This window comes from Anser cygnoides, chromosome 20 (genome assembly GCF_040182565.1).
Source record: "Anser cygnoides isolate HZ-2024a breed goose chromosome 20, Taihu_goose_T2T_genome, whole genome shotgun sequence".
Lineage (NCBI taxonomy): Eukaryota > Metazoa > Chordata > Aves > Anseriformes > Anatidae > Anser > Anser cygnoides.
The window spans coordinates 175,262-188,719 of NC_089892.1; the positions used below are offsets into that span (position 1 = coordinate 175,262).

The window sequence follows — 13,458 nt, forward strand, 5'->3', positions numbered from 1 at the left end:
GAAAGAATTATCTTACAATCTGAATAACCCCTAATGGCAGGTACGGGATTTCTTGGTGCTTCTTAGAAGGCGACTGAGACCAGTCACTAATGAAGACAGGCTATCAGACTACACTAAGCTTGCTTTTCACTCAGACACTGCTATGTCCATATTCAAACAACATCTGCAGGATTTTATTTTATTTTTCTCCTTCGAATAAAGAAAAGAACCAGAACAGGATTTCAGTGATATTCCATATATAGTTATCACCAACTGAAAACATACCAGGTTCCGTAGACTTAGTAAGTGAAGAATTGCACTACCACTTTGCCTTACTTTGGCACCAGAATCTTGGGTAAAAAAAATCCTCATTCAATTATAAAGCTAAATCTATGCAGCATCTCACTCACTGAATGGTATGGTGAAAGAAATAGAGACAAACAAATGATTTTTTATGACTATCAGATCTATAAGGAAACAAAATGAATTTAAAAAGAAAAAAAAGTACAAATGCCAGCCTCTATATGTTGTAAAGACTAAACAGAAACAAAACTATCTAAGGAACCAGCCACCATTAGAAAATTAAGTAACAGCAGTAGTAACATGAATAAAACCCACAAGCATTTAATAAAATAAAATCACAGAAGCCCAGACCCAATCTTCTCTAACTACTGAAGCAAAATTTCACACACAGAATTAACAAAGAAGAAAAAAACAACAACAAAAAAACCCACAGTTAGCAAACAACTTAATCTAGACTGCCTGTATGTCATAGTGCTAAGGGGTTACAGTGAAGACATTTATCCTAAACCAATTCACCGAGACAGAATCTTAGCAAGCTTACAAAGCTGTGAGAAAACTGCAAGATATAAGCATGCTGGTTTCAATCACCATCAGAATGCTTCCAGTTTTATAGAATGATCTTAAGGCTTAACTGAGAGCCTTAATCAGCCATCACCTGAGTTTCCCCTGCATCATATACACTCCACCTTAGCATCTAGCCTTTTTTTGCTTCCTACCTTTTACAATGTCACAGCATCCTGTTGTCCTTCTCCAAAGTGAGATATTCGATCGAAACCAATGTGCCCTTGCCATGGAATAGCAACAAGTTAAGGGCTGGTTCAGAAGTTGGCTAGCTATGACGTTAAATGATCTTCCCTCTTTCTTTGCCTCCTCAAAGCACAGAGTAGGCAGCAAGACAAAAGGCAGCTTGAACTCTAAGATGTCTAACGAACTGCATAGCCACAGATGCTTCCCCTAACGGTAAATCAGCACATTCACTGCTCGGGAATTGCTAGGTCTTATCTTCACATGGTATATGAAATAAAACTGTATTCCCTCCCATTCTCCAAATGATACATATTTGTTGAAATAAAATAATTGCACAATTGCACTACTAAACAATGCAGTCAGGAGTGGTTAGGCTTAAATTTATTGCAGTACTTGGAAGCAGCAAAGGACACTTTGATATCTAAAAGGAAGAAAAAAAATCTTTTTTAATCTTCAGCTATTCATGTCTATATAGCATGTTGCTCCTTCCCTTGCTTTCTACTTTCAGTCTTCTGTGCCCTGTGAAAGACTATGACACCACCCTCTAACAGGCAAGGCATACATTCATTCTATGCATTTATGTCAAACAAGTTCACATCAATACTTTGTATTACTTCAGGAAATGTTAACCATTTGGCTACAAATAATTGCCAGCGTTTCCAGAGGTCAAAGGTGTTCTCATATATTCAAAAATTATATTTACTTTATTAAGGTAGTGGTATCAATTAAAAAATCATGTAAAATCAATGATCTGTTTGTCTACTTTTTTATTCTGCAAAATTGCATAGACTTTTCTCTGTACAGATGCCAGAATGAATGCATTTGTTTTCTGATTTTCCAGCTACTGCACACTTTCAAATCCAAACCATGGATCACATAAACCAAATAATCACTTGGAACTAGACCTGCTCTTCCTTAAAGCTGAAAAGCTTATTTCTGGCAGTAAGAGCAAGTCTACAGAGTCCAGAAGTATAAAGGCTACTTCCTCCAATTCATTACTATCTGCACTTTCCTCATGAACAACTGTGCTGAGTTGACATAAAATGGGAGTTTTCATCCTTTCCAATATGCTTATCTGACTTGCTTTCACATCTGAGGTCTACAGAGACACACAAACTTCGACTTTCTTTTCTCTTTGCACCCCAAGGAAAGGTCTGGCATATTTTCAGGATGTGATAAATAAATGTTGCTATTAATAGATCACAACTATAGAAGTATCACAACAATCTTTACGAGTTCAGAAAAAAAATGAACATAATTTACCAGTGACCTCATTACCTCACTTACATACCACCCTTTGATGCCTGACATCTGAAGTAGGAAAAAACTTCTTTTTTTTTTTTTCCTCTCAGACTACAAAACAAGAAGCTTGGACATAACAAACATTTAATGAGCTCTTCACTACTCATCCCTAGGTGTTCTATGACAGAAACGTTGCATTACAGTGAAATACTGCAATGCAGAAAGTAGTTCTCTCTCTCCATGAAATTTGCCTTTGTATAATACAATGACATTATGGAGTATAATGAATATAATTGCTCTTCCTTCCTAATGTGTTCTTTTAGTGTATTTTCTATCCTGTTCCCCACTGGGAGAAGAATTCCAATTTCCTTCTTTCATTTCTATTAATGCTATCAGTGAAATGAACCATTTGGTAGATGTAAGAGATTCACTGATGCTTAATTTATAAAATATTTATAATCAAACATTGGATATAGCCCTGGAGGAAAACTGTACAGATCCAAGTGATTTCCAAGACTACAAAGTACTAAAGTCTTGAACAAGTCTTCCTGTTTCTGGGGGAAAACAGGAAAATGAGTCAATGTCAGGAAAGGGATATGTGCTTTCATTTTCAACTCTGAAAGCAGCTATTTTTTTTTTTTTGCTATCTTGTTTTGCTCTCACATTCACATTAGGTAATGTCTCATCTCTCAGGCAATTTCTTATAAAGTTACTATACTACAGCTAAAACACCCTACTTACCAGTCAACATATGGAGCCTGCTTCCCTCAAATGGGGAAAAAATGGTGCTTATAACACGAGAAATTATCAAAAAAGGACAGACAATGGCCAACACTTCCATGTTGGTCTTCTCCAAGAGAATTTTCTACTGAATACTTGATTATTATGATTTCCCTATCAGTGCTCAGTGTTTCAAGGTTCTGAGTGAACCCTGATTTCATCACTGAAATAAGAAAGAATATTTCAGATCTCAAACCAGAAGGTATTATTACAGATGTCAAAACTGATATACTGTGTAATGTAGGGCAGACAGCTTTATTAGTGCATGAAATATAACATCCTATTGATTTCAGCAGACAGGAAATGAGAACCCAGGTGTCTAAATAATGTTTAGTGATAAGTGCAAATAAATCTACTTTGCTGTCCAAGTCAATATGCATGTTTGGCTGTGATTAAATACTTTCATTTGGAAAACAGTAAGATAAATGTCTATACTTTGGACTTTCCAAACCCAGAACTGAAAATCTGGAGGGATTTTCAATTTTCTGTTAGAAATTATGAATCTGTTGTATTTATGCTATCGAATGGCTGCATGGTATACACTATTAAATCTGTTTGATTGTATTACCATTCATTCACAAATAAAATGGCTGCCTTTGAGCTGAAAAATTCGTTCTGTACCTCTACTATTCCTTTTTAAAATATTTTATTGTTAACAGCATACATATTTCACACGTTTTTAAATCTACAACCAAATGTAATTGCTGTCAAAGTAAACAAACTTTTTTTTTTTTTACCTTAAAGTATTTAATTAGTGAAACAATCATTATCAATGTAACAAGCTGAAAAGTACAGCAAATTGATACAAGACTGAGGTAACAAAATACTTTGCCAAAAACCTAGATTCCAATGCTAGGGTTTAGTGGTTATTACAGGTGAAAACAGTTCACAAGAATTATAGAAAGAATCCTTACACAAATGGCATGCAGTGGACTGCTGAAAAATACGGCCAAAAATAGTGCAACAGTCTTCACACAAAACAAACCAAAGTGTTGAAATTGGTTTAGATTATAATGTGACAAGTAAATTGCAATTTGAAAAGGACTATCATTGCCTCATTGTACTGCTATTTGGAAAAACATGCATTTTGGCACCGAGTAACATTAAAATCACAGATTAAGTAGTTAATATTGCCTGAATACATTGTATACCTTCACAATCCTGGAGTCATTCTGAGATAATGTTTGCTTCTACACAACTATTGCAGTTACTCTCTTTGATAGATGAAACTTGCATGGTTTGTGACATTTTTTTGTGAATATGGTGTATTAACCAGTACCTATTTGCAATGTGTTGTATGTCAATAGCAGCTTTCAGTTCACATTAAAAGTACCTGATGACATCAAATGCCGTCAAATGACAGCAAAAAATCCCAAACCAGTAGCCACAAACTGTTTAATATTTATAAATTCATTTAAAATTGGATCAAGCTATTTTTAATAATATTCTTAAACTGTTCCATCATTCTGAATCTTTTTTTATATTGTACAGTAATTTCACAATTTTGCTATACTGAAAAGACTTTACCTGACTACTGTGTAAGTCTATTATCTACTACATTCATCTATCTTATATATATATAAACATTAAAATTATAATAATGTGAATGATTTCAAGTTCTTCTGACACATTCCCAAATTCCAAGGTTCTCAGTAGGATTATTTGAAAGGTTTTATTTCTCCTCAAATACACATCTCAGTGACAAATGACTAGATGTAAGAATCATTCATAAATGTTTTAATTCATTCATGCCACACTATTTTGGATCTTTTCTGGTAAAGATGTTTCCTTTTTAGTTGGAAATTTTTTTTAAAAGAAGTGAAAATGGACCCTTTTGTAACTACTCCAACAAGCTCTATGGCTCATAATTTCATAATTTTGAGTAAAAGTATATCTTTGAAGAACAGAAAAATCTGCCTCTTGTAAATATAGTAACATACACACTTTAAAGACCCTTAAATTCTAAAAGCTATTAAGTTCTGAGTGTGTACAGGCACATCATTCTTCTTTCCAAGGGAAGCTTGTTAGACATAACTGAAATTTGTCATGACATCCATTAGTTTATCTCAATTACAATATGCTGGAAAATATGTCATTGGTGTTCTAATATATATGCACATTATGCCAATGAGCATTTTAAATTTAGCTTACATTTAAGACAGATCAGTTTATTCCCTTTTAAGGGGAAAGGGCTACTAATAAAGTAAAAAACAACAAAACAAAACAAAACAAAACCACACACACAGAAACAAAACCACCCACAACCATCCACCCCAAAATCACTTCTTTACATGCACAGTTGTTCTTTGGTTAGTGTGTCATCATTGATCACCATTCTTGATGCTGGCAGTTAAGATTTAATTCCTGTATATAACACCTTGTCTTCCTAGGTATTTATTTGTTGGCCCACCTAAAACGTAGCTACTCTATAACAGATAGTATTTTGACAATACATGTATCTGCACATAATATGTACTGAGAAATAAGACTCCATCTTTAGCTTTAAGGGTGTAAGTGTAATCTAAAATACTGAAGAAACTGGACATCATTCAAACCCTATGAATGCTAATAATACATGATACATGTGGCTATAGGCAGCATACTCATTAAGATGGCAGTCCACGTAACACCTGTATTTTCATGAATAATCTCACTGATAACTAATCACACAAGTCCACAGGTGCAGAATAATTCAGATGATACATCCTAACAGTCTGAATTAATTTACTGATGACAGGTTTTTAGCATTCAAAAGCTTTTACACTGTCTCTAATAGCACTGGATGCTCTGACTTCGCTTGTGTTTTTCTTGGTTCATTCTTGTCTTAATTTAACATACAAAGTGAAAAAAAGTATATTTTGCAATACTACTCTTTTCACACAACTCTTGATCTATTGAAGAGTCTCTGTCAACTTTACATAAATTTTCATGTCCCAGGACCTAAATGCAGGAGTTGTCAGGAAATGGTTTTCTTGAAAAGCTGGTATGAATTAGGCTTAATTCTCAGGACTGTAATATGGACAATTAAAATAACACAAAAATTACAGTCAACCTACCTTTAACAGTACAGATTGTTGTTGCTGCTGTTAGAGAAGTTTCAAAATCAAAATTCAGAAAATCATGCAAGGCCACAGGAATAAATACCACTAGTTCCAGGGAGCTTGTTCTAATATAGGCTCTATTCATTTTAATTGTCTTTCATTTTTTCATGGTCTGCAAAGCTGGATGTATTGAAAATATCTCCTCCATGCAATCTTAGGAAATTCAAAAGAGATTTTCCTCTTTCTGTGATTAAGGAGGTATGAACAGTGATGCCGTATAGCAAGAGAGTTTCACATTGAAAAAGGACTGAACTTATCATGGGAATAAAATTCTAAAAACTCTGACCACAGGTGTGCTAGGGCACAGCAGGGATATAGCTATGGAAGTAGGAAGAGTCAGAAGAGTTCCTTTACAGGAAAAGACCAGTTAATAATAAGGCTCTCTGTATTTTTATTTATTTTTTTTATTTGTGTGGACACTGACATGGAGGTTTCTTTGTACCTGTTCCATTATCAGACAGCGTTGCCTAGCTTTCATTGACGTCATGATTTAGCAGTACCATGACTATATGCCATTAAGGCGCATCATGTACTGGAATTGAATGGGGCTGGGTCATCAACAGAAAGACAGAACAGAAAATAATGACATGGAATCATTCTGAAGAGCCAGCGTCATATGAATCATAGGACCTGATCACCTCCTTCCATGTGTCAAGGAATTTATGATGAACAGCATCCAGATTCAAAAAAAAATAAAAATGTAAGCAGCTATACCACTAGTAAGAGAATGAAACACTACCTTTAACACAACATAAATTTAAAAACATACACCTTAAATACATTGTCATGGCATTTCTGAGTAACGTAACTGAATGAAAAGAAAATGCCCTGTGCCAAAATACATTTTTCCCAAATAGCTCAAATGTGAACAGCAGAATTGTCCAGAGATTTGATACAAAATCTGAGGCAGCCACATTGCCAAGCAACTCAGTGCACTTAGGTTATAAAAATGTTGTTCCACAATTTTCTATTCTAATTGACACTCTGCAGCAAGTTAACACTGTCAATCATTCTGTGCATTAGAAAGAATTGAAACCCAACATGGGCCAAATGTTCTTCAGTCACACAAAGCAGCTTAACAATAAAAATAACAGTTTAAAAAAGGATAGGCAGAAGATATGATGCTCAGTTTGTGGTCAAACATCAGTTCAGGAACAGTCTGTGACCACAAAAAGTTGAGTGCTCTAGAATCCTGCAGGAGTCAGGATTGATTTTCTGTCCATCTAACTTGTTTTCTTTCACTCAGTGCATGAGACTATGTCTGGTCCTAAGGACAACATTCATTTTCTGCTTTTAAAAGATGTTTCAGAATCACTTTCAAGTTACATAGGAAAGTGCTGAACCAGCTGTGGCTGGCTCACATCAGGAAAACCACTCTTTTCTCCTCTTCCTCCTTAGAGAACAATAACCTGTTTCTTCAGTTTGGCACTTGAAGTCACAGCAGGTAAGAGAGCAAATTATTCAAATGACATAAGATTAGCAGGTACCTGGAAGAAAACGTAAACTATTCAACAGTGTATTGCTCCTGAGCATATTACAGCATTGGGAAACTGCAAAATACAGTGTACTGATAATTTATTATCTAATGCAAAAGGCATCATCAGTCGTAAATGCCCCAAAGAGGGCTAACCCTGTAACTGGAAGATAAAGACTCAAATGATTTTTCTACTTGTGGACCAAATCCAGACAAAGTATCCTAAGAAGTCATTAGGGGAGAAAGTTGGGGGGCTGTGTGTGTAAAGAGGATTCTTAAGCTGCATCCTGTTATATATCCTATATGTGTGTACATATATATATATATATATCCTATATGGATCATCATCCTATTAATATAACATTGGGAAATCCTTCTAAGAACGAATGTTTTTCCTGAAGAGAAGAATGATGCTGCTTTATAAAGGACAAACAACATTTTATAGGACACTCTCTCCAATAAGTAGTTATAAACCCAGCCATCAGTATAAATGCCAGTATGTTTGCTACTTTCTCTGTTCATGAGAAAGCCCCTTCTGAAGTAAAGATGGGGCTACCCTACTTGAAGCTGCAATTGTAGAGGTTGTATGCTGTTAGGGTCACCAAACCTATAGGTAGACCGTGACAAATCCTGATTTGGTGTGGGAATTCTATAGTTTAAAAAAAAAAATCATTCCTTCTATTGAAAAATTGGATCAATGTACAAAACAAGGATTTATGTCTGTCCCCACAGGACTGTGTGCACACATTTAAAAGAGGTATCTTTTCTAGTAAGGGTTTTCTGAAAAATAGGAAAAAGCGGGTAGAAAGAGTTTCACAGCCTTACCTGAGGCTTGTTGCTTTTGCATGCATCATCCAAATGCTTATGCCATAATATTGCATGAAACCTTGAACCAGTCTGGAATTTGTAAACATTGCCTATAAAAATAAGAGAATTGACGGCTCTAAACTTGCAGACATACTGCTTCAGTGAATTCTAAATCCTATGCAGAAGATGAAGTTGTTAAGTAAACTGTTAATGAGCATTTGAGGTACAAAATTAACACAGCATGGTGCTCATACAATAGAGCCCACGTGAGGCATGTTATCCAACAATCCTTGGGTGAAGGCAGCATGAGAACGTAAGTGCTCTGCGAAGCTAAGGAGAGTGTGTAGGGAGAGAGGCCAAATTACAGCTACAGAAAAGTCTGGATAGGACGGTGCGGTGATCTAATTTACTCCTGGCTTTCTTCTCACTAAGACTGTTGCAGTTACTGCCAAACTTATAAGAATGTTTCTGATATTTGGAAACTTAGTTTTCGTCAGTATCCTACTGCACATTTCCTCCATGATCAGTTTTTTGTAATTTTTATTTTTATTTTTTTTCGCTGTCAAACACATTATGCATTTTATTCAACAACCAAGAGATGCACTTATCACCAGAGATGTGAATCCATGTCCAGTACAGAAATTGACCACATGAGAAGTGAAGGAAGCCTCAGAAATCTTTATGCAACCACTCAAAGTACAAAATAATACCAGAGTCTTTCTGATCTTTCTTTAAAGTTGGATCAAAGTGGAAGAGTTACAGCCCTTCAAAATTAATTATTAAAAATTAATTAATTAAATTTTTTTTGGTAAATGGTTAGATGTTTGGAGAACTTTCATAATATTTTAGTTTTCCTTACTGTAAGTCAAGATTTGATATAGGTCAATTTAAAGAAAGCTATTCAGAACTCAGGGATTAGGGTATGCAGGTACATATACATGCAGAAATCTCACACTGGTCTGGCAATTTTTGCAAAACTTACAGTAACTGTCTATGCAGCAATACCTCTGTAGACACCACAGAAATACTACAGGGTATTATAGAAGTATGATCAACTTCATTTGTATCCTCCCCTGAAAATCTCTCTTCATTCTTTTAACTGAGTGTCACTGTAAGTATTGTCATCTACAAACTCAGCAATAGCTATTACTCCCCATCATAGAAATACAATGCAGAGAATGCCCACCCTGCAACATCTACCTTTATCAGGGTTATTTAGCTGGAAAATATCAGGATGTTCAGGGTCATCAGGCAGTGCCACCATCCAGCCCACAATGGAAACCTTTTTACCAGGTGTAGATTTATACTGGAAGAGACAGACAAGTAAGTCACAGCTGAGTCTGTACTAGGGATTAATTTCTCATTGCAAAAGTTGTGCAGACATATTGCTTACCCTAGAAAAGCAAATACTCTTCAAATACCCTCTCAGATCTGCTTATGAATATGCAATTTTTGCTTTTAGAACAAATTTAAAGCTTACATGTTTTCTTTCAGTGCCTCGTAAAGATTTTGCTCCAAAGTACAGAAGAGTTGATCCTGAAAGCATAACCCAGTATCTAGTCCACGAGGAGAGCTGAATCAGAAAGGAAAACAATAACAGAAACTTAGCATATCTCACACATTTAAAAAAATCTATTCAATAGCAAGTCCAAGTGCTACTGAAGGTAAGTTTAGAAGCCAGGAATGGAAAGTTAGATAAAGAGTGTCTTCTGGTGTAAATCAAACCAAATACCTAAATTTAGGTGTCTGGCTGTGAATGCAATCCATCTTCATAGAATCACAGAATGGTCTGGATTGGAAGGGACCTTAAAGATCATCTAATTCCAACCCCCCCTGCCTTATCTTACTTGGGTATCTCCTAAAAGTATCAGGACTGATTGCTTCACAGCAAAGTAGCATGCTGCCTTCTACTGGACAAAACTTAGACGTCTTCATTTGATCAGTAACATTTATTGAGATAACATTTCTGCAATTCTTCAAATCTTTCGGTATTGAACAGTAGGGTTCCACACAAAAACTTTCAATGAACTCTAAAGAAAACAAAAAATTATCAAGTGTGTAAGACCAGAACCATTGGAGACCTGTGAATTTAGGGTAAGTATGAATGACCATGACTTTGGTGCTAAGGGTAGATGCCCTGCAGCCTTCCCATTTCACCATGATACTAAATTTCTGCCCTCACAGAAATGCACACTGATTTAGAATGTTGTCTGGGACTTGCTTTGCTGCCACAAGAGACATTTTGTACAAATGAAGGGAGAAGCAAAGCTGCTGTAAATCAAATGACACGCAAGAATTACAACCTCGTTATAACCTAGTTAAAACTTTCCACATGATTTTGCAGTTGGTAATAACAAGGAACATTATTTTGTGTACTATGTCTGCAAGTTGAATGTAATCCTGGAAATTAAAACAATCACTACTGAATAAGAATCAAAGGGAGAACAGGAATCACTTACAGTAGGTTTCTTGCCTTCTTTGAGCAGTGTTTTTCTCCTTAATGGCCCTTCCATGGAAATGACTCCTGTAGAACTACCTAACGTGTAGCTGCAGGCCCCTGTTGGGCTAGAGAGACATAACATTACCATACGTTTCGAGCTAAAGAAGGACAAGAAGTAAATAATATAATTCTAAATATTAACTCTAATACTTTTCCTGTATCGCCTTGAATATATTTTATCACTAGACATTTGACTCTATAAATATCTATTTTCCAGACCTAGACATCTAAAGGGAAGCAGAATCTTTAAAAAGAGCAGGTTAACAAAAGATTCTATTCTCAGGGCTTAGACATAAAAAATAAAACAAAAATAAAGCAAAATAAATACTAAGGCCTGAAGCCAAAGGGAAATAGAGCAAGTTTCAATTTTTATTCTGGTAAATTAAATAAATTATCTGGATTTCTGAAAATTAGTAGCTTAACATTTCAGCAATAAGAGCTCCCACAAATATAATTTTACCTTAAAAGAAGCTTTAGCTATCAAAAACAAATATATGAAGTTACCTTGGCTAATTGGAAAAAAAAGTTAACTAAATAACAGTAACAAATTGTTATTGTACAGTGATTAAAATATTGTTTTCATACCCAGTACAAATATAGAATCATGGAATGGTTTGGGTTGGAAGGAACCTTAAAGACCATCTAGTTCCAATCCCCCTGCCACAGGCAGGGACACCTACCACTATACTAGGTTGCTCAAAGCCCCATCCAACCTGGCCTTAAACACTTCCAAGGATGGGACATCCCTGAGTTTTCTAGGCAACCTGTTCTAGCGCCTCACCACCCTCATAGTAGAGAGTTTCTTCCTTATATCTAATCTAAATCCACCCTCTTTTAGTTTAAAGCTTGTCCTATCACTACACTCCCTAATAAAGAGTCAAATCCCTGGTAAAGAGTTCATACAGCCTTGACAGAGGCTTCCTGATAGAGTTTCCCACATACTACAGTAAAAAGTGCTGCAACTGAAAGAACCCAAGTACAGGCTAAGTTAGAAATATAAACAGTTACTAATAATATAACAACCAAAGATTGATTAGTGAGTGATGATCTGCTAGAATTATCTGCTGCTAACCTCTCTTCATTGTCATGTAATCCCAGTCCTGATATTTTGTAAATGTAAGGTCCAATGAAGTTTACCAGAGACAATTTAATCATGTCTGATAATGAATAAAAGGAAAAGGACATGCACACAATCTCACAGTCAGTTGCAAAAGAAACATCATTCTGTATATGAACAAGCCAGATGGTATCATGAAAACACAGGCTAGTGAATGTGATATACACAGCAGCACCTACCTATACAAGACCTGCACTTCAAACTGGCAGGTGTGACTATTTTGATCAAATGAAACTGCCCTGTCTGTGCTAATGTGTATTCTTCCCAGTATTATTATATAGACGTGCACAAGGGAGTATTTTTCAGAAGCAGGTATAGCTGAAATATTGTTAAAATGTTACTCCTTTATTTATTTATAACATATATATTTACAATCCTATAGAACTTCTGACTTGCGCTGCTGTCAGATGTTACTAGCTCAGGTAAAATGGCTGCACTTACATTTATGCATTATATCAACATTTCTACAAAAGCCATAGTAAAGTAATTTAGACGAAATAAAAACTGACTCAATTTAAACTCAGACTAAATCTCAGTATTTGCAGAATACTGTATCTGGGCCTTATTTTCTTTACTACTTATATATACTTCTTCACTTCCAACTATCATAGAATTTATCAAGTTCCAACAGGTATGAATGCAACCAATTTTATTTTTTTAATTTATTTTATGACTAACTACACACAATTTTCCACATCACCTCTCTTTGGGCTGTAAATGGATTACCTGTTTCTGAAAAGTCCATGGTTTAATGACTAGCAGCATTGGGAGTACCTGCTACACACGCACTGCAGTTGTTCCCTCTCCTACTATGGGTCCAAGGTCACACCTCTATACTGTACAAAACCAACACATCCTACTAATGCTCTCTGACACAAATAGATGTTATGGGTAGCTGTCCTACAAATCAGGAAGGAAATTTTGAGAAAGGGTAGAGAAGGCATCCTTCTAACCTCATCATTCATCACAGATAATTTTATTAAAAACAAGTCAATCTAAATGCTAATGTAGCCTTCATGACAAACCTGCTTCTGTAATGTCATAAAACTCAAAAGTAAACAACAGCTTTCTGCAGTATGGAAGCCAGATGTAATTACCAGTTGAATCAGCACCTGAACTGAATTTCATCTGAATTGGCCCTGACACTGTTTTAGCATTAACAGGAATTTTTAGAAGTGGGACAGGAAGAGTCACATAAGCTGATATAGTCATACAAGAATACTTTAAGACACAAAACACCTTTTTGATCTAGGAAAGAGCAGAGGCCCAAATGAGAGTTTAGCACCATACACTGAGCAAAGTAGGCCTGAACTGTACCTGTAGACACAGCTTCGACTCCTGGGAGAATTCCGGATTGGTACCCTCCAGTTAGGCCCAAGTGTGGCATACAAACGACCCCTGTTTGTGA

The 13,458-nt window shown here is 35.7% G+C and overlaps 1 protein-coding gene across 13 annotated transcripts in view; it reads right to left on the reverse strand.

The window, feature by feature from the left end:
- Positions 1-3,680: 3,680 nt before the first annotated feature.
- The window catches only part of RALGPS1 (Ral GEF with PH domain and SH3 binding motif 1), a 133,903-nt gene continuing 124,125 nt past the window's right edge, over positions 3,681-13,458 (reverse strand). For 10 of the 13 annotated variants that reach the window (XM_066980468.1, XM_066980473.1, XM_048051054.2 and 7 more), the window contains 6 exons: positions 13,368-13,448; positions 10,893-10,998; positions 9,914-10,006; positions 9,634-9,739; positions 8,452-8,543; positions 3,681-7,639 (listed from right to left, as the gene is read on the reverse strand). In XM_066980468.1, coding sequence (XP_066836569.1) covers positions 7,610-7,639; positions 8,452-8,543; positions 9,634-9,739; positions 9,914-10,006; positions 10,893-10,998; positions 13,368-13,448 — 508 coding nt within the window. In that variant the 3' untranslated portion in view covers positions 3,681-7,609. The other 3 variants (XR_007159111.2, XR_007159116.2, XM_048051089.2) reach the window with 3 other exon arrangements.